At 38.5% G+C, this 12,201-nt stretch overlaps 1 protein-coding gene across 8 annotated transcripts in view; it reads left to right on the top strand.

The window, feature by feature from the left end:
• MAP7D3 (MAP7 domain containing 3) overlaps nt 1-12,201 on the top strand; it is a 58,445-nt gene that overhangs the window by 20,474 nt on the left and 25,770 nt on the right. For 7 of the 8 annotated variants that reach the window (XM_045030857.1, XM_045030858.1, XM_045030862.1 and 4 more), the window contains exons 4-7: nt 195-358; nt 1,287-1,401; nt 3,805-3,834; nt 7,481-7,582. In XM_045030857.1, coding sequence (XP_044886792.1) covers nt 195-358; nt 1,287-1,401; nt 3,805-3,834; nt 7,481-7,582 — 411 coding nt within the window. The remainder of the gene's footprint in view (nt 1-194; nt 359-1,286; nt 1,402-3,804; nt 3,835-7,480; nt 7,583-12,201) is intronic. The other variant, XM_045030856.1, reaches the window with a different exon arrangement.

Genomic DNA, 12,201 nt, shown 5'->3' with positions numbered 1-12,201 from the left:
GAAGGTTAGGTCACATGCAACATTATTTGATTAAGATGTAAGATTAACTATACATCTGAATTAGATCAGCTAGAGTGTTATGTAGTGTAGAAGTGGACTAATATGCTTTTCACCTTTGTTAATTGTAGTATTTGTGAATACTTTTTAAAGTTTGATTTACGTTTACTTATTTAAATTTTTTTTAACATGAATAGCTGCCAAAGAAACACAGATATTTGAAAAGGAAAAAAAAGCAAAACTCCAGTATGAAAAACAGATGGAAGAAAAGCAGAGAAAATTGAAAGAACAGAAACAGAAAGAAGAACAGAGAAGAGCTGCAGTAGAAGAAAAAAGAAAACAAAAAATAGAGGCGGAAAAGGTACTGTTCATGGCTATTATGTAACATTGTGAAAATTGTCTAAATTATATCCTTATTGTGAAATAGATTAGTTAAGGATAGTATAAAGTACATTGATCAGTTGTTCTTTTGAAAGTTGTTGGAATTCCTACTCCAGTATTCAAAGCACACACGTTACCTTTTTCAATGGTGATCCATTATTTAGTCTCACAGTTAATTCCAGTTGGTCCTAGCTCTCCCTGTACCAAAGGGAACATTAGCTAGTTATCTTAGTTTGTTCTTCAATAATTTTTTAACATAGAGTGTGAAAATATCCCTGACATTTAACTTTCATTTTGTAGACAAGTTTTGCTGTGTTTTTAGTAAACTAACATGGTTTCCTGACTTCTACTAGTTTACTTCAAATATTTTTAAGATTGTTTAATATATGAACACTTGAAAACAGTTGCAATTTATTTCAGGAGAATTCTGAAGTTTCATACCCTAATGGTTGCTTCGTTGGAAAACTAGAATTGACAATTTAAACACTTGAGATTTTATAATCCTTCCTCCCACCTTATTTATAAGTCTCTGATAATCAAGACACCTGTGGATAAGTGGTGGTGTTCTGTATAATATAACTGAACTGATACATAGTCGCTACAGCAGATTCTTGATCAAATGCACTTTGAATGTGTTAACCCTAAAAGTCTAATTTCACTTAAGTGTAGCACATCTCTGTGTGAAATATTAGAGGAATATTTGTGCATTATATTAAAGTGATTAATTGGTGTCTTCAGCCTTTTTGCACATTAAATTTGTTTTAGAATTAGTTATGGTCACATGGTGCAAGTAAAACATGTTTTTGATAGATTTCGAGCTCTTTGGGGAAGAAAGATTGTTTTGTGTTGAACATAGTTGTGCTTAATAATGGTTTATGTAACCTTATAGAGATATAATTTTGAAATAGGAGCGATATGAAGCAGTTGTGCATCGTACCTTGGAGCGGAGCCAACGGCTGGAAACACGACAAAAGAGATGGTCATGGGGAGGGTCTGTAACTTCAAATTCAGACAGCAAGACTGGTAAGGGTAGCTAAAATTTAGTGCATTATGTTGATTTATAGTGTTGTCGCATTTATAATTAAGATGCCTTGAAGATTAATTCAAAAATAGTATTTATAATTCTGTTTTAATGATTTCTATTTAATACTGTTATTGTTTAATATAATGAATATGCAGCTATGACATGTAAAATGCCTTGAAAATGCATCCTTTAATAGACTTGCTTTGAATACTAATTGATGATGCTCCATGTTTTAAATAGAGGTTAAATGGGTAAGATGACACAGGGGTTAATGCTCAAACTTTTCAGCTCTGGAGTCCGTGTTGAATCCCACCTGAGGTTACACATTTTAAATGTACTTGGTCTTATTAAACCATAATGTAACTTGACATAATTAGCAATTTCTGCTGATCAGAAGCCCAACATTAGAATAGTAGAACAGGATGACCTGCCTACTTAATCACTTATCTATAATTTATAGGAAAAAAACTGCATGATCATGGGGGACTTGAGTTTGAATGACACATGCTGATGGTCTCATGCAGGCAGCATTAAAACATGTTTGGAATTTCTAAACATTATAGTTGAAAATTTCCTAACTCAAAAAATGTTGTGACCAACACAGGGGAATTCTTTTAGACCTTGTCCTAGCAGATAAAGATGAACTGATCATAGAACTAAAAATTAATGGCAGTTTAGGTACAAGTGTTCATGACTAGATCACATTTATAATATACAAGCAAAATTAAGTCCAGACCAGTAGTATGTATACTTAGTCCCTTATTAGGGCAAGTTTCACAAAGCTTGAAAATAATTGAGCCAGATCAGCTGGGACGAAGGCTTTGGTCTGGAAAATGAATGATAACGGGGAATCATTTAAGAACACAAAAAGCCACAATCCCATAATTGAGGAAGATGGCTGTACTGGTTAACCAATCTGCTTTAGAAGAGAAGTGAAGACAGCTATTTAAAAAAAAAAATTAATAATATTTAACAAATGGAAGAAAGGTGAAATTGATAGTAATGCATATAAATCAGAAGTTAGGAATTTTAGAAAATTGATAAGGGAAGCGGAAGGACACAGGGCTTGTCTACACTGAAATGTTGTTGACAAAACTTTTGTCTTTCACAGGTACTTAAAAAAGCCTCCCTCCACTTCCCCCCGTGCAAAAGACAAAAGTTTTGCCAACGCAAATGGCAGTGTGAATGCGGCTTTGTAGGCAGGAGCGCTCTCCTGACGACAAAGCTAATGCCGCTCATGGCGCTGGAAGTATTTCATCAGCAAAAGTGCTGACAAAATATAGAGAGAGTTTATACACGCTGACTTTTAGCGACAAGGCTGTGTTGACTCAGTGTGGTGATGTGTGCTAAAGAGCTAATGTGATCCTGGGATGCGTAAACAGGAATCTTGAGTAGGTGTACAGAGGTTATTGTACCTCTGTATTTGGCTACCTTTGCTGGAATACTGTGTCCACTTCTGGGACCCACAATTCAAGGAGGATATTGATAAATTAGAGAGGGTTCAGAGAAGACCCACGAGAATGATTCAAGGATTAGAAAACAAACCATATAGTGATAGACTCAAGGAGCTCGGTCTATTTTGCTTAATAAAGAGAGGCTAAAGGTTGACTTGATTGGTCTAAGTTCTACATGGAAATCAAATATTTAATAATGGGCTCTTCAATCTAGCAACACGATTCAATGGCTGGAAGTTAAGTCTAGACAAATTCAGACTGAAAATAAGGCATACATTTTACAGTGAGGGTGGTTAACCATTGAAATAATTTAACAAGGGTTATGGTCAGTACTTCATCACTCAGTGTTTTTAATTCAGGATTGGATGTTTGTCTGAAAGAGCTGCTCTAGGAATTATTTTGGGGCAGTCCTATGGCCAGTGTTACGGAGGATGTCAGACTAAATGATCACAGTGGTCCCTTCTGGCCTTGGCATCTATGACTGAAATGGATTGAAAATAGTGGGAACTGAAAAGTTGTCTTCACAGTGCATGGCACTAATCATGATCAGGCCCTGACTTTCCTGAGCAATAAAAATATTTTAAGGGAAAATCAAATTTGGTGTAGTGAGTTATTAATAATAGTGTCTCAATTTCCAGTTGAAGAGAGGGAGGTTGTAAGGACAGAGATACATGCGAGTCAATGGGAATTTTGAAAGTAACTGTGCAGAAATAAAAAACATACCTGAGCTCACTTTTGTTTTCTGCTCTAGTGCTGGAATTGTTTCAGAAATGCTCAAGGTGAAACTAATTGTGGTGTTGGCTATCAGGCTCTATCTAGAGCTTAAGTCCTATAAAGTGTTTGTTGAAATAAATAATTATAAGTATTATTTCCACTTTCCCCGTGTCTCTGTTATATTGAGTAGTGTCCAGCCTTGTGATTTATCTTACAAACCTTGTTCTTCTACAGAGCCACAGACTGCAGATGAAGGTGGAGCTGGTAGTATTGATTTCCAAAATGGCCTTTTGCTATTACTTTACACTAACCACTAACCTTTTGAACTGGAATTTTCACTTTCACTGATTGGAGTTCAGGGGAGTTACTTTGATACAGCTCTATTGCTGGATCTGGGCCAGCAGGGCTCAGAGCACTGCAGAAGCAGCACACTGGGTCCTCTGTGGAGAGCATGCCCTATATATTTAACAATCCCTCCCAGCCAATTAAGATGGGCCTTTCCATTGACGAGATCATCATCAAGTCTGAGACGGTATTATCTGCAGTTTAGTGCCTCAAGGATGAGGATATAAAGCATGGGAAAAATTGGGAGATCTTTCTGGCTCTGGGTATATGCTGAATGTATATTAATATGGTACTCTGTAAACCAGAATTTTATAAACAATGATTTACTTTGCAAACAGTTTAAACAATAGCTGGAGAAACTCTCCAGTGCACCAATTTGGTACATTTCACATATGGTACATTTTCATGATATAGTACAAACAAATATATAGGGCAGCCTTTTCCTTTAACTACATTTAATTTCTGTGGGAGGAGTTTGCAAAAATAATGAGCGACAGTTATTCCAATGAGTGATAGTGATTCCAAACTTTAAAATTAACTTTCCATTGACTTTCTAGCACCTTCCGTGGAAGAGGTTGAGACACACTCATAGACTAATTTATAAGCAATTCACATGGTTTCTAAGGCCAGGCCTACACTTGAAGGGCTTTGGTGGTATATTATACTGGCAAAAACACTTTCAATGTGGACACCGTTTACACCAGCCAAACTTGTTTTTGCTGGTATAGTTTATTCCAGCAAAATAATTGCCTGGTAGAACTACATCTACACTAGACACTCTTGCCGGCAAATCTACATCCATCAGGGATCATGCATCTTCATGCCCTTGAGCGACATAGCTATGCTGGCAAAGGTTTGGTATAGACCTGGCCACGTGTAATCAGGGATATTTACTTTTTTTAACTGAGGGCTAAAATGACAGCCCCGTCATCTGAGACCCAGCTAAGTGAATGAGCACTGAAAAATCTGTGCATGCTCATAGCTATACTAATCTAGTCCAGCTGTCTCATAATGCTGACAATATGAGACTTGAAAACTCAATGAAAGTTTAACTGAGCATGATTTAACTGCCACAGCTTATTCTGGCAGCTATAGCACATTTTTTTCCCTCTTCTCCTGCTCCCCTCAGCATGGATTGGAAGTTTTCTCCAAAATTAACCAGTTTGATTGGATTGGTTCACCTCTATTAAACATGTGATCCTGAGATATATGTATTAATTCCAGTTGTTTCCCAATATCTAACGTTGTTGCTATAGTATTATCACATTATTGATTAATAATGTTTCAATTTCTCTAACAACATCATTAGAAGAGAGTTATATAATATTTGCAATATTCTCTTCTGACTGTCTGTTCATGTGGCATATTCAGAGATAGGTTGGTCAGCTTTTAAATATGCTGGGAGACCAAAGCTATTCCAGATACTGCAGAAAAGCCTTCCGTGTTTAGTAATTCATGATCCAAGAAAATGTAGCCCAACGATCTTTCTTTCCAGGCACATTCTGTCATGATCAGAACCGGTTTCATGTAAATATAAATATTTACAACTCTTGATCAAACAGGGTAAATCTCTGGCTGAGATAGCAGTAGATTCACAAGTGTACTGAAAAGTTAACCATACGTAATCAGACATTTCAAGAACATCCAGAAAATCAAATCCTATATACAGAAAATATTGTACATTGAGATAATGGACATGATTCAGGATTACTCCCCATCGGTGGTTTGAAATTAATTAAAAACAAACAAACAAAAAAAACCCACCCCACAATCAAGCATTTTACAGTAAAGCTGTTTTATCTGGCATGTTCAGGGACTGGGGGTGCCGGTAAATGAAAAATGCTGGTTAACTAAGAGGCAGGGAGTTTGGGGGTGTGTGGAGGGGCATGCTCTGGGAGAGAGTTTGGGTGCGGGAGAAATGCCGGTTTATAGAGCTTTCCACTTGGTGTAGGGTTAGATTCTGCTGTCAGGAAGCCTGGGAGAAATGGCAACATTGCATAATAAAATACATAGAGTCCTTGACAGCAAAATCCCAGCAATTGAGAACAGTTCCCTATCACAAAACCAGATGATGAAGTGCCTGAGAGACAAAGGTGCATGCCATTAGAGAATATGATGGTCATCAGACATGAAGTTTGATGCCACACTCTCTAGTACCTGTGTAGGCCCTGTGTGCACATTGAAAAAATACCCTGGCATTATGTTGCACGCTTGCCTCAATTCTTGCAATTTTTCGTATATAAATGATTTATAACTTTCTTTTTCCAAAGAAAATCCTACAAACACAGAACGAAGTCAGACCAATAATTAAGAAACCATTGATTTGATACAATGAAAATTTTTCTCAGATGATTCCCTAGGACCTCAGAAGCAATTCTTCCTGCTAATGGCCAGACTAAATAATTGAAGCCATCTTATCAAGTCATTAAAATTGTGTCGGCCAGAAAGGTTAAGTAGGGTTCATTAGAATTTTAAACGGTCGGTGTAACTTAAAGCTTTCTTGCAAATGGAAATGCAAATACCACGTGCGTATCTCCTTGTTCCTAATAAGGTTTAGTTTTACAATGTTGTATATCACTCATACTTGGGGTCAGATGACTTTTTGATAACAAGTTCATGTGAATAGTCAGGCTATTGCGATGTGTTTTTGAAAATCCCACTCCTAGCACATATCCTATATTTAAAAAAATAATAATAAGGAAAGGGAATTAGCCAGGAAGGGATAGAAAATAACTATTCGTGGATGTAACTTCCCTTAGAAAATTCCTGAAGTTCATCTAAAAACTCCAAAAGCTGTTGCAGCTATCCCAGTTCTCTACCATCCTCCCTTATAAAATAACCTTTGTGTCTGCCTTAGAAAAAGTATCCCAAACTTAAATCTTCATTTCTGGCATTTACTATTCAGGTGCTATGCAGTAGATCTTTCAAATCGTGCTGTGGGAATGGAATATCTTAAAAAAGGAAACTTCTAAATCTGCTCTTACTTTGCTGTCCTTTCGCACCTCCTTAAAGCAGTTTCTTGGTATATCAGAGAGGGTAGCAATGTAGCAGTTCTGGGGTTTGTTCACTCACATACATACATACATACATGCAGGCCAATCCAGTCAAATTCTCATATATTGGCTGCTTCTAGAGGAAACTGCCATAGCATGTTGGGTGAGCCTTTTGAAAAGGGAAAAGAAGCTCTTTCCAAGGTTAGTATCCATATTTTCCCTTTAGTATGGCTTTATTTGCTAATAAGTTAACCAGCTTTGCCATTAACATTTGATATGCATGCAACATAATGTGCAGAATTTTAGGGTTTTATCATGCTTGTTTGTGCTACTTTTAGCGTGCACTACCAGGAAATACTTACCTACCTCAAAGGGGTTTTTGATTTATGAATTGTTTGTGAAGTGCTTTGAGATCCTTGAGTGGGAAGTACTGTGTAAAAGAATGAGAGCAGAATTGGAAATGGCTTTTGGGAAGTAATACTTGCACTTCCAAATTTAGCCCCAGAGAAATACGTTAAAGGACACTTTTTCTGACTGAAGATAAATGCTAAAATAAACGTTTCTTTCTGCAGCCAACAAACGTTCCACATCTACAGCAAACCTCAAACAAACAGAAGCTGTCATCAACAAACGTTTGTCATCTTCTGCAGCACTTCTAAACTCTCCTGATCGGAGTAAGTGTTTTGAGGTTTTGGAGGGAGTTACTTGGTTTCTTGGGGGTAGATAATGTGTACTGTTCCTCTGACCTATTTGTTAATTCATTGCTCATGTGATCTCAAATGCATTTTACACAATTTGTTAATCCAGCAAACTGTGCAGGTCTTTGACCCAATCCTTGGTTGTGATCTCTGTTACAGCAGGAGAGTAATGGTAAAGATCACTTTTCATATTTCTAGGATTCAGTTTTATTAAAGCCAAATCTTGATGAACGATTTATGAATTAACCATTTCACACCAACTCTAAGGGTTTGCATGCCTTAAATCACAGACTTAATTTTAGATAATACTAAACATAGTAATTGGGTTTTTTTTAAAATTGCACAGAAGACAGCTACCGTATATACTCGTTCATAAGCCGGATTTTTTTAGTAAAAAAGGAAGCACAGGAGAAGGGGGTCGGCTTATGAATGGGTATAGAGGTAGAGATGGGACACAGTCCCTCCCCCCAACAGAGGGCGCAAGGAGAGGCAGCACAGCCAGCAGAGACAGAAGGGAAGAGGCGGGGCCAGAGTCTCTCCGCTTCTGGCCACGCTGCTCTCCCCCCAGCCTCCAAAGCAGCTGAAGCTCCAGGGCTGGCAGGCTGGCCCGCCTGAGGCCGGCTGTGGCCAGGTCAGAGACATCCTCCCCAGATAAGGTGGGAAGGGATAGGATGGGGAGAGTGTTATGGTCCCGGGCTAAGGGTGGGGTCATGGGGTGGTGGTTACAGGGGTTACTCCCAGCTTCTCCCCCCAAAAAAATTTCCCCACCAGTTGCTGTCCTGGCCCGTCAGGGTAAGTAGCTGGCGCGCTGGGACACTTTGTTTACTTAGGTTTACCTCCGTGCCTGCGGACGCTCGAGGTAAACAAACCATCTCGGCTCCCCAATGGCTTATCCTGATGGCCTGGGAGCCAAAGTTTGCTGACCCCTGAATTATAGGGTCATCTTATGAACAGGTTATAATTTGTTTTCCATTTGTACTTATCCATCTGGGGGGGGTTATGATAGAGTATATACGGTATTTTCCTGAGTGAAATAAATTCACATATTTGATTGCATATTCACAACAAAAATAAATTTGCATCTTGACATTAAAAATCTGTAGCATGGCCCTGAACTCATGCTCTACATATTGTAGAGCCCTCATACCTTGTAAGATGTACAATTGTATCATAAAACGGGCAAAAAAGTGTGAAAATTCTGCTATTCCCTTTTTCACGTTGACCTTGGACATTGCGGTTTCATGGGACATATCTTCATACTAGCCATGCAGAATGCCTATGCCATTAGTTCCAATGTATTAAACCAGCGGTTTTCAGCCTTTTTTTCATTTGCAGACCCCCTTCAAATTTTTGAATGAAGGTGTGGGGACCCCTTTGGAAATCTTAGACATAATCTGTGAAACCTCAGGGGTCTGCGGACCACAGACCCCTGTGGTATTAAACTGTTGCATCTTACAAACTCTATAATGATGTACATAAGTTTTGTTTTTTGTTTTTTTTTCCAGAATGGAGCATTGCTTGTTTTCTTAACGTTTATCTTTGTTCTCTCCAAAACCCTGGGGTAAACACTGCTGAGGGATGTAATCAACCTGAAATCCACTCAGTTTTTAAAAATGAGTTGCTGATATAACGCTTGTTCCACTGTCCCCCTGCAAATTTTAGTGGTTTTACAGTCATTTTATATTTTTAAAAGGTTTCTCCAGTTGCTGTGTAAAATCATACCAATAGGGGAAATACTATCAAATGCATAAAGTAAACAAACTGGGAAAATGGAATTAATTTTTCTCCTTTTTTCGTTTATAGGGAATATAAGTGTTACGTGTAGCATTAAGTACTTTCAGACAGAAGTGATTTATTTAAAAAAAACAAAACTGAACAAGCACCAGTAAATATTACCAATAATGCTATAGTTCTATGTCTGACTGCAGTCCTCTTATGAAGTATGTGTCATAATGCGTTTTCCAGACCAAAAAGCTGATAGTAATACTAGGAAGGTCGCTTATCTGCTTTTAGTGGAGAAAATTAAAAATTAATTCCACCACCACAAATGATGTCCTTTTTCTTTTATGTTCTCAAGGCTAACCCTCTGAATCTCTCTCTCTGAACCCTCTGCAATGCTATGCTAACATGTTTAGAGGGCAGTCGTGGTGGACTGCTTCCCTCCTTCCAGAAATTACTATCCCTTATTGTTACAAAAACCATGCATAAATTGAGGAGAAAGGATAACATTTTTTTCTGAAGCCTAACGTGAAGACAGATTAAGGGCTCAATCCTGCAAACAGATATACATGTGGGTAACTTTACATGTGTGATTATCCCAGTTGAAGTCTAGGACTACTCGTAATTAGAATTATTTACATATATATCTGTGTTTGTAGGATTAGGCGCTAGGTATGAACCAGAAGCAAAGAGGTTTATAAAATGATGGTGTATATGCACTCTAGCAGAGAAAGGAAAAAATATTTAATAAATTATCAGCCAAAAGGGGTTGCTACTAAACCTGCTGCCGTTCTGTAACAGAAACTCTGACAGAGCAACTTCCTCCAGTATTTTTGGGAAACCCTATTATATTAAGTGGCTTAAGAGAAATCCGAGAAATCATATAGTCCTACAAATGGGCTGTGTCATAACTATAAAGGGAAGGGAACAGCCCTCCTGTGTACAATACTATAAAATCCCTCCTGGCCAGAGACACCAAAATCCTTTTACCTGTAAAGGGTTAAGAAGCTCAGGTAACCTGGCTGACACTTGACCCAAAGGACCAATAAGGGGACAAGATACTTTCAAATCTTGGTGGGGGGAAGTCTTTGTTTGTGTGCTCTTTGTTTTTGGGGTTGTTCATTCTTGGGACTAAGAGGGACCAGACATCAATCCATGCTCTCCAAATCTTTCTGAATCAGTCTCTCATATTTCAAACTTGTAAGTAACAGCCAGGCAAGGCGGGTTAGTTTTATCTTTGTTTTCTCAACTTGTAAATGTTCCTTTTTGATAAGAGGATTTACCTCTGTTTGCTGTAACTTTGAACCTAAGGCTAGAGGGGGTTCGTATGGGGTCTATGAATCTGATTACCCTGTAAAGTTATTTTCCATCCTAATTTTACAGAGATGATTTTTACCTTTCTTTCTTTAATTAAAAGCCTTCTTCTTAAGAACCGGATTGATTTTTCCTTGTTTTAAGCTCCAAGAGGATTGGATCTGGACTCACCAGGAATTGGTGGGGGAAAAGAGGGGGGATGGTTAAATTCTCCTTGTGTTAAGATCCAAGGGGTTGGATCGGTGTTCACCAGGAACTTGGTGAAGAAGTCTCTCAAGACTATCCAGGGAAGGGAGCTAGTATTTGGGAGTGGTGGCAGCAAAACCAGATCTAAGCTGGTAATTCAGTTTAGGAGTTCACATGCAGGTCCTCGTATCTGTACTCTAAAGTCCAGAGTGGGGAAGGAACCTTGACAGGCTGGAAGTCATCAATTCCAGCCCTGTGCTCTGTGGCAGGACCAAGTAAACCTAGACCAACTCTGACAGGTGTTTGTCTAACCTGTTCGTAAAAACCTCCAATGATGGGGACTCCACAGCCTTCCTTGGAGGCCTATTCCAGAGCTTAACTACCATTCTAGTTGGAAAGTTCTTCCTAGTATCTAACCTAAATCTCCCTTGCTGCAGATGAAGCCCATTACTTCTTGTCCTACCTACAGTGGACGTGGAGAACAGTTGATCAACATCCTCTTTATCACCACCCTTAACATATTGGAAGACTTTTATAAGGTCGCCCTTTGGTCTTTTCTCAAGATTAAACATGCTCAGTTTTTTTCAGTCTTTCCTTATAGGTCAGGTTTTTAAACCTTTCATCATTTTTGTTGCTGTCCTCTGAATTCTTTCCCATTTGTCCACATCTTTCCTAAACTGTGGTGCCCAGAATTGGACCCAGTACTCCAGCTGGGGCCTCACCAGTGCCAAGTTGATTGGGACAATTACCTCCTGTGTTTTACATACAACACTCCTGTTAATACACCCCAGAATCATATTTGCCTTTTTTTGCAGCTGCATCACATTAATGACTCATTCAGTTTGTAGACCACTATAACCCCCAGGTCCTTTGAAGCAGTACTACCATCTAGGCAGTTATGCCCTATTTTGTAGTTGTGCATTTGATTTTTTCCTTTCCAAATGACGTACCACAGCTGTTTCAGAAAATGAAAACAGTAGGGGCTAATTGTTGCAAATCACTCAGGTTATAACACTTCCAGAGAGATATCATGTCCTATGGAGGCTTGCATAGTCTGGTTCAGACTGGATTCTCCAGATATCACCAGACAATGATAGGACTTTTAGATAAATAGCAAGTGCTTAAACTGATTCGGGGCCTCCTTTCTGGTTCTGGATCTAAGATGGATGAACTTGTAACCACAGGGAAAACCCAGTTGTGGGTTTTGAAGGACTAAAACCTAACAAAGCCCTAGGTTGCAGTTGGAGTTGGGGGTAACCTGTGGTAAGCTTTTTTTTTTTTTAACATGCATGAAGGTTCTTTTATTGTTTTAATGTTTTCTCTGTGATGCTTTTATCTCAAGAATAAATATGCATGCCTAGGAGGAGCTGTGTGGT

Source organism: Mauremys mutica, chromosome 9 (assembly GCF_020497125.1).
Source record: "Mauremys mutica isolate MM-2020 ecotype Southern chromosome 9, ASM2049712v1, whole genome shotgun sequence".
NCBI lineage: Eukaryota > Metazoa > Chordata > Testudines > Geoemydidae > Mauremys > Mauremys mutica.
This window is presented reverse-complemented; position numbering and strand designations above follow the sequence as displayed.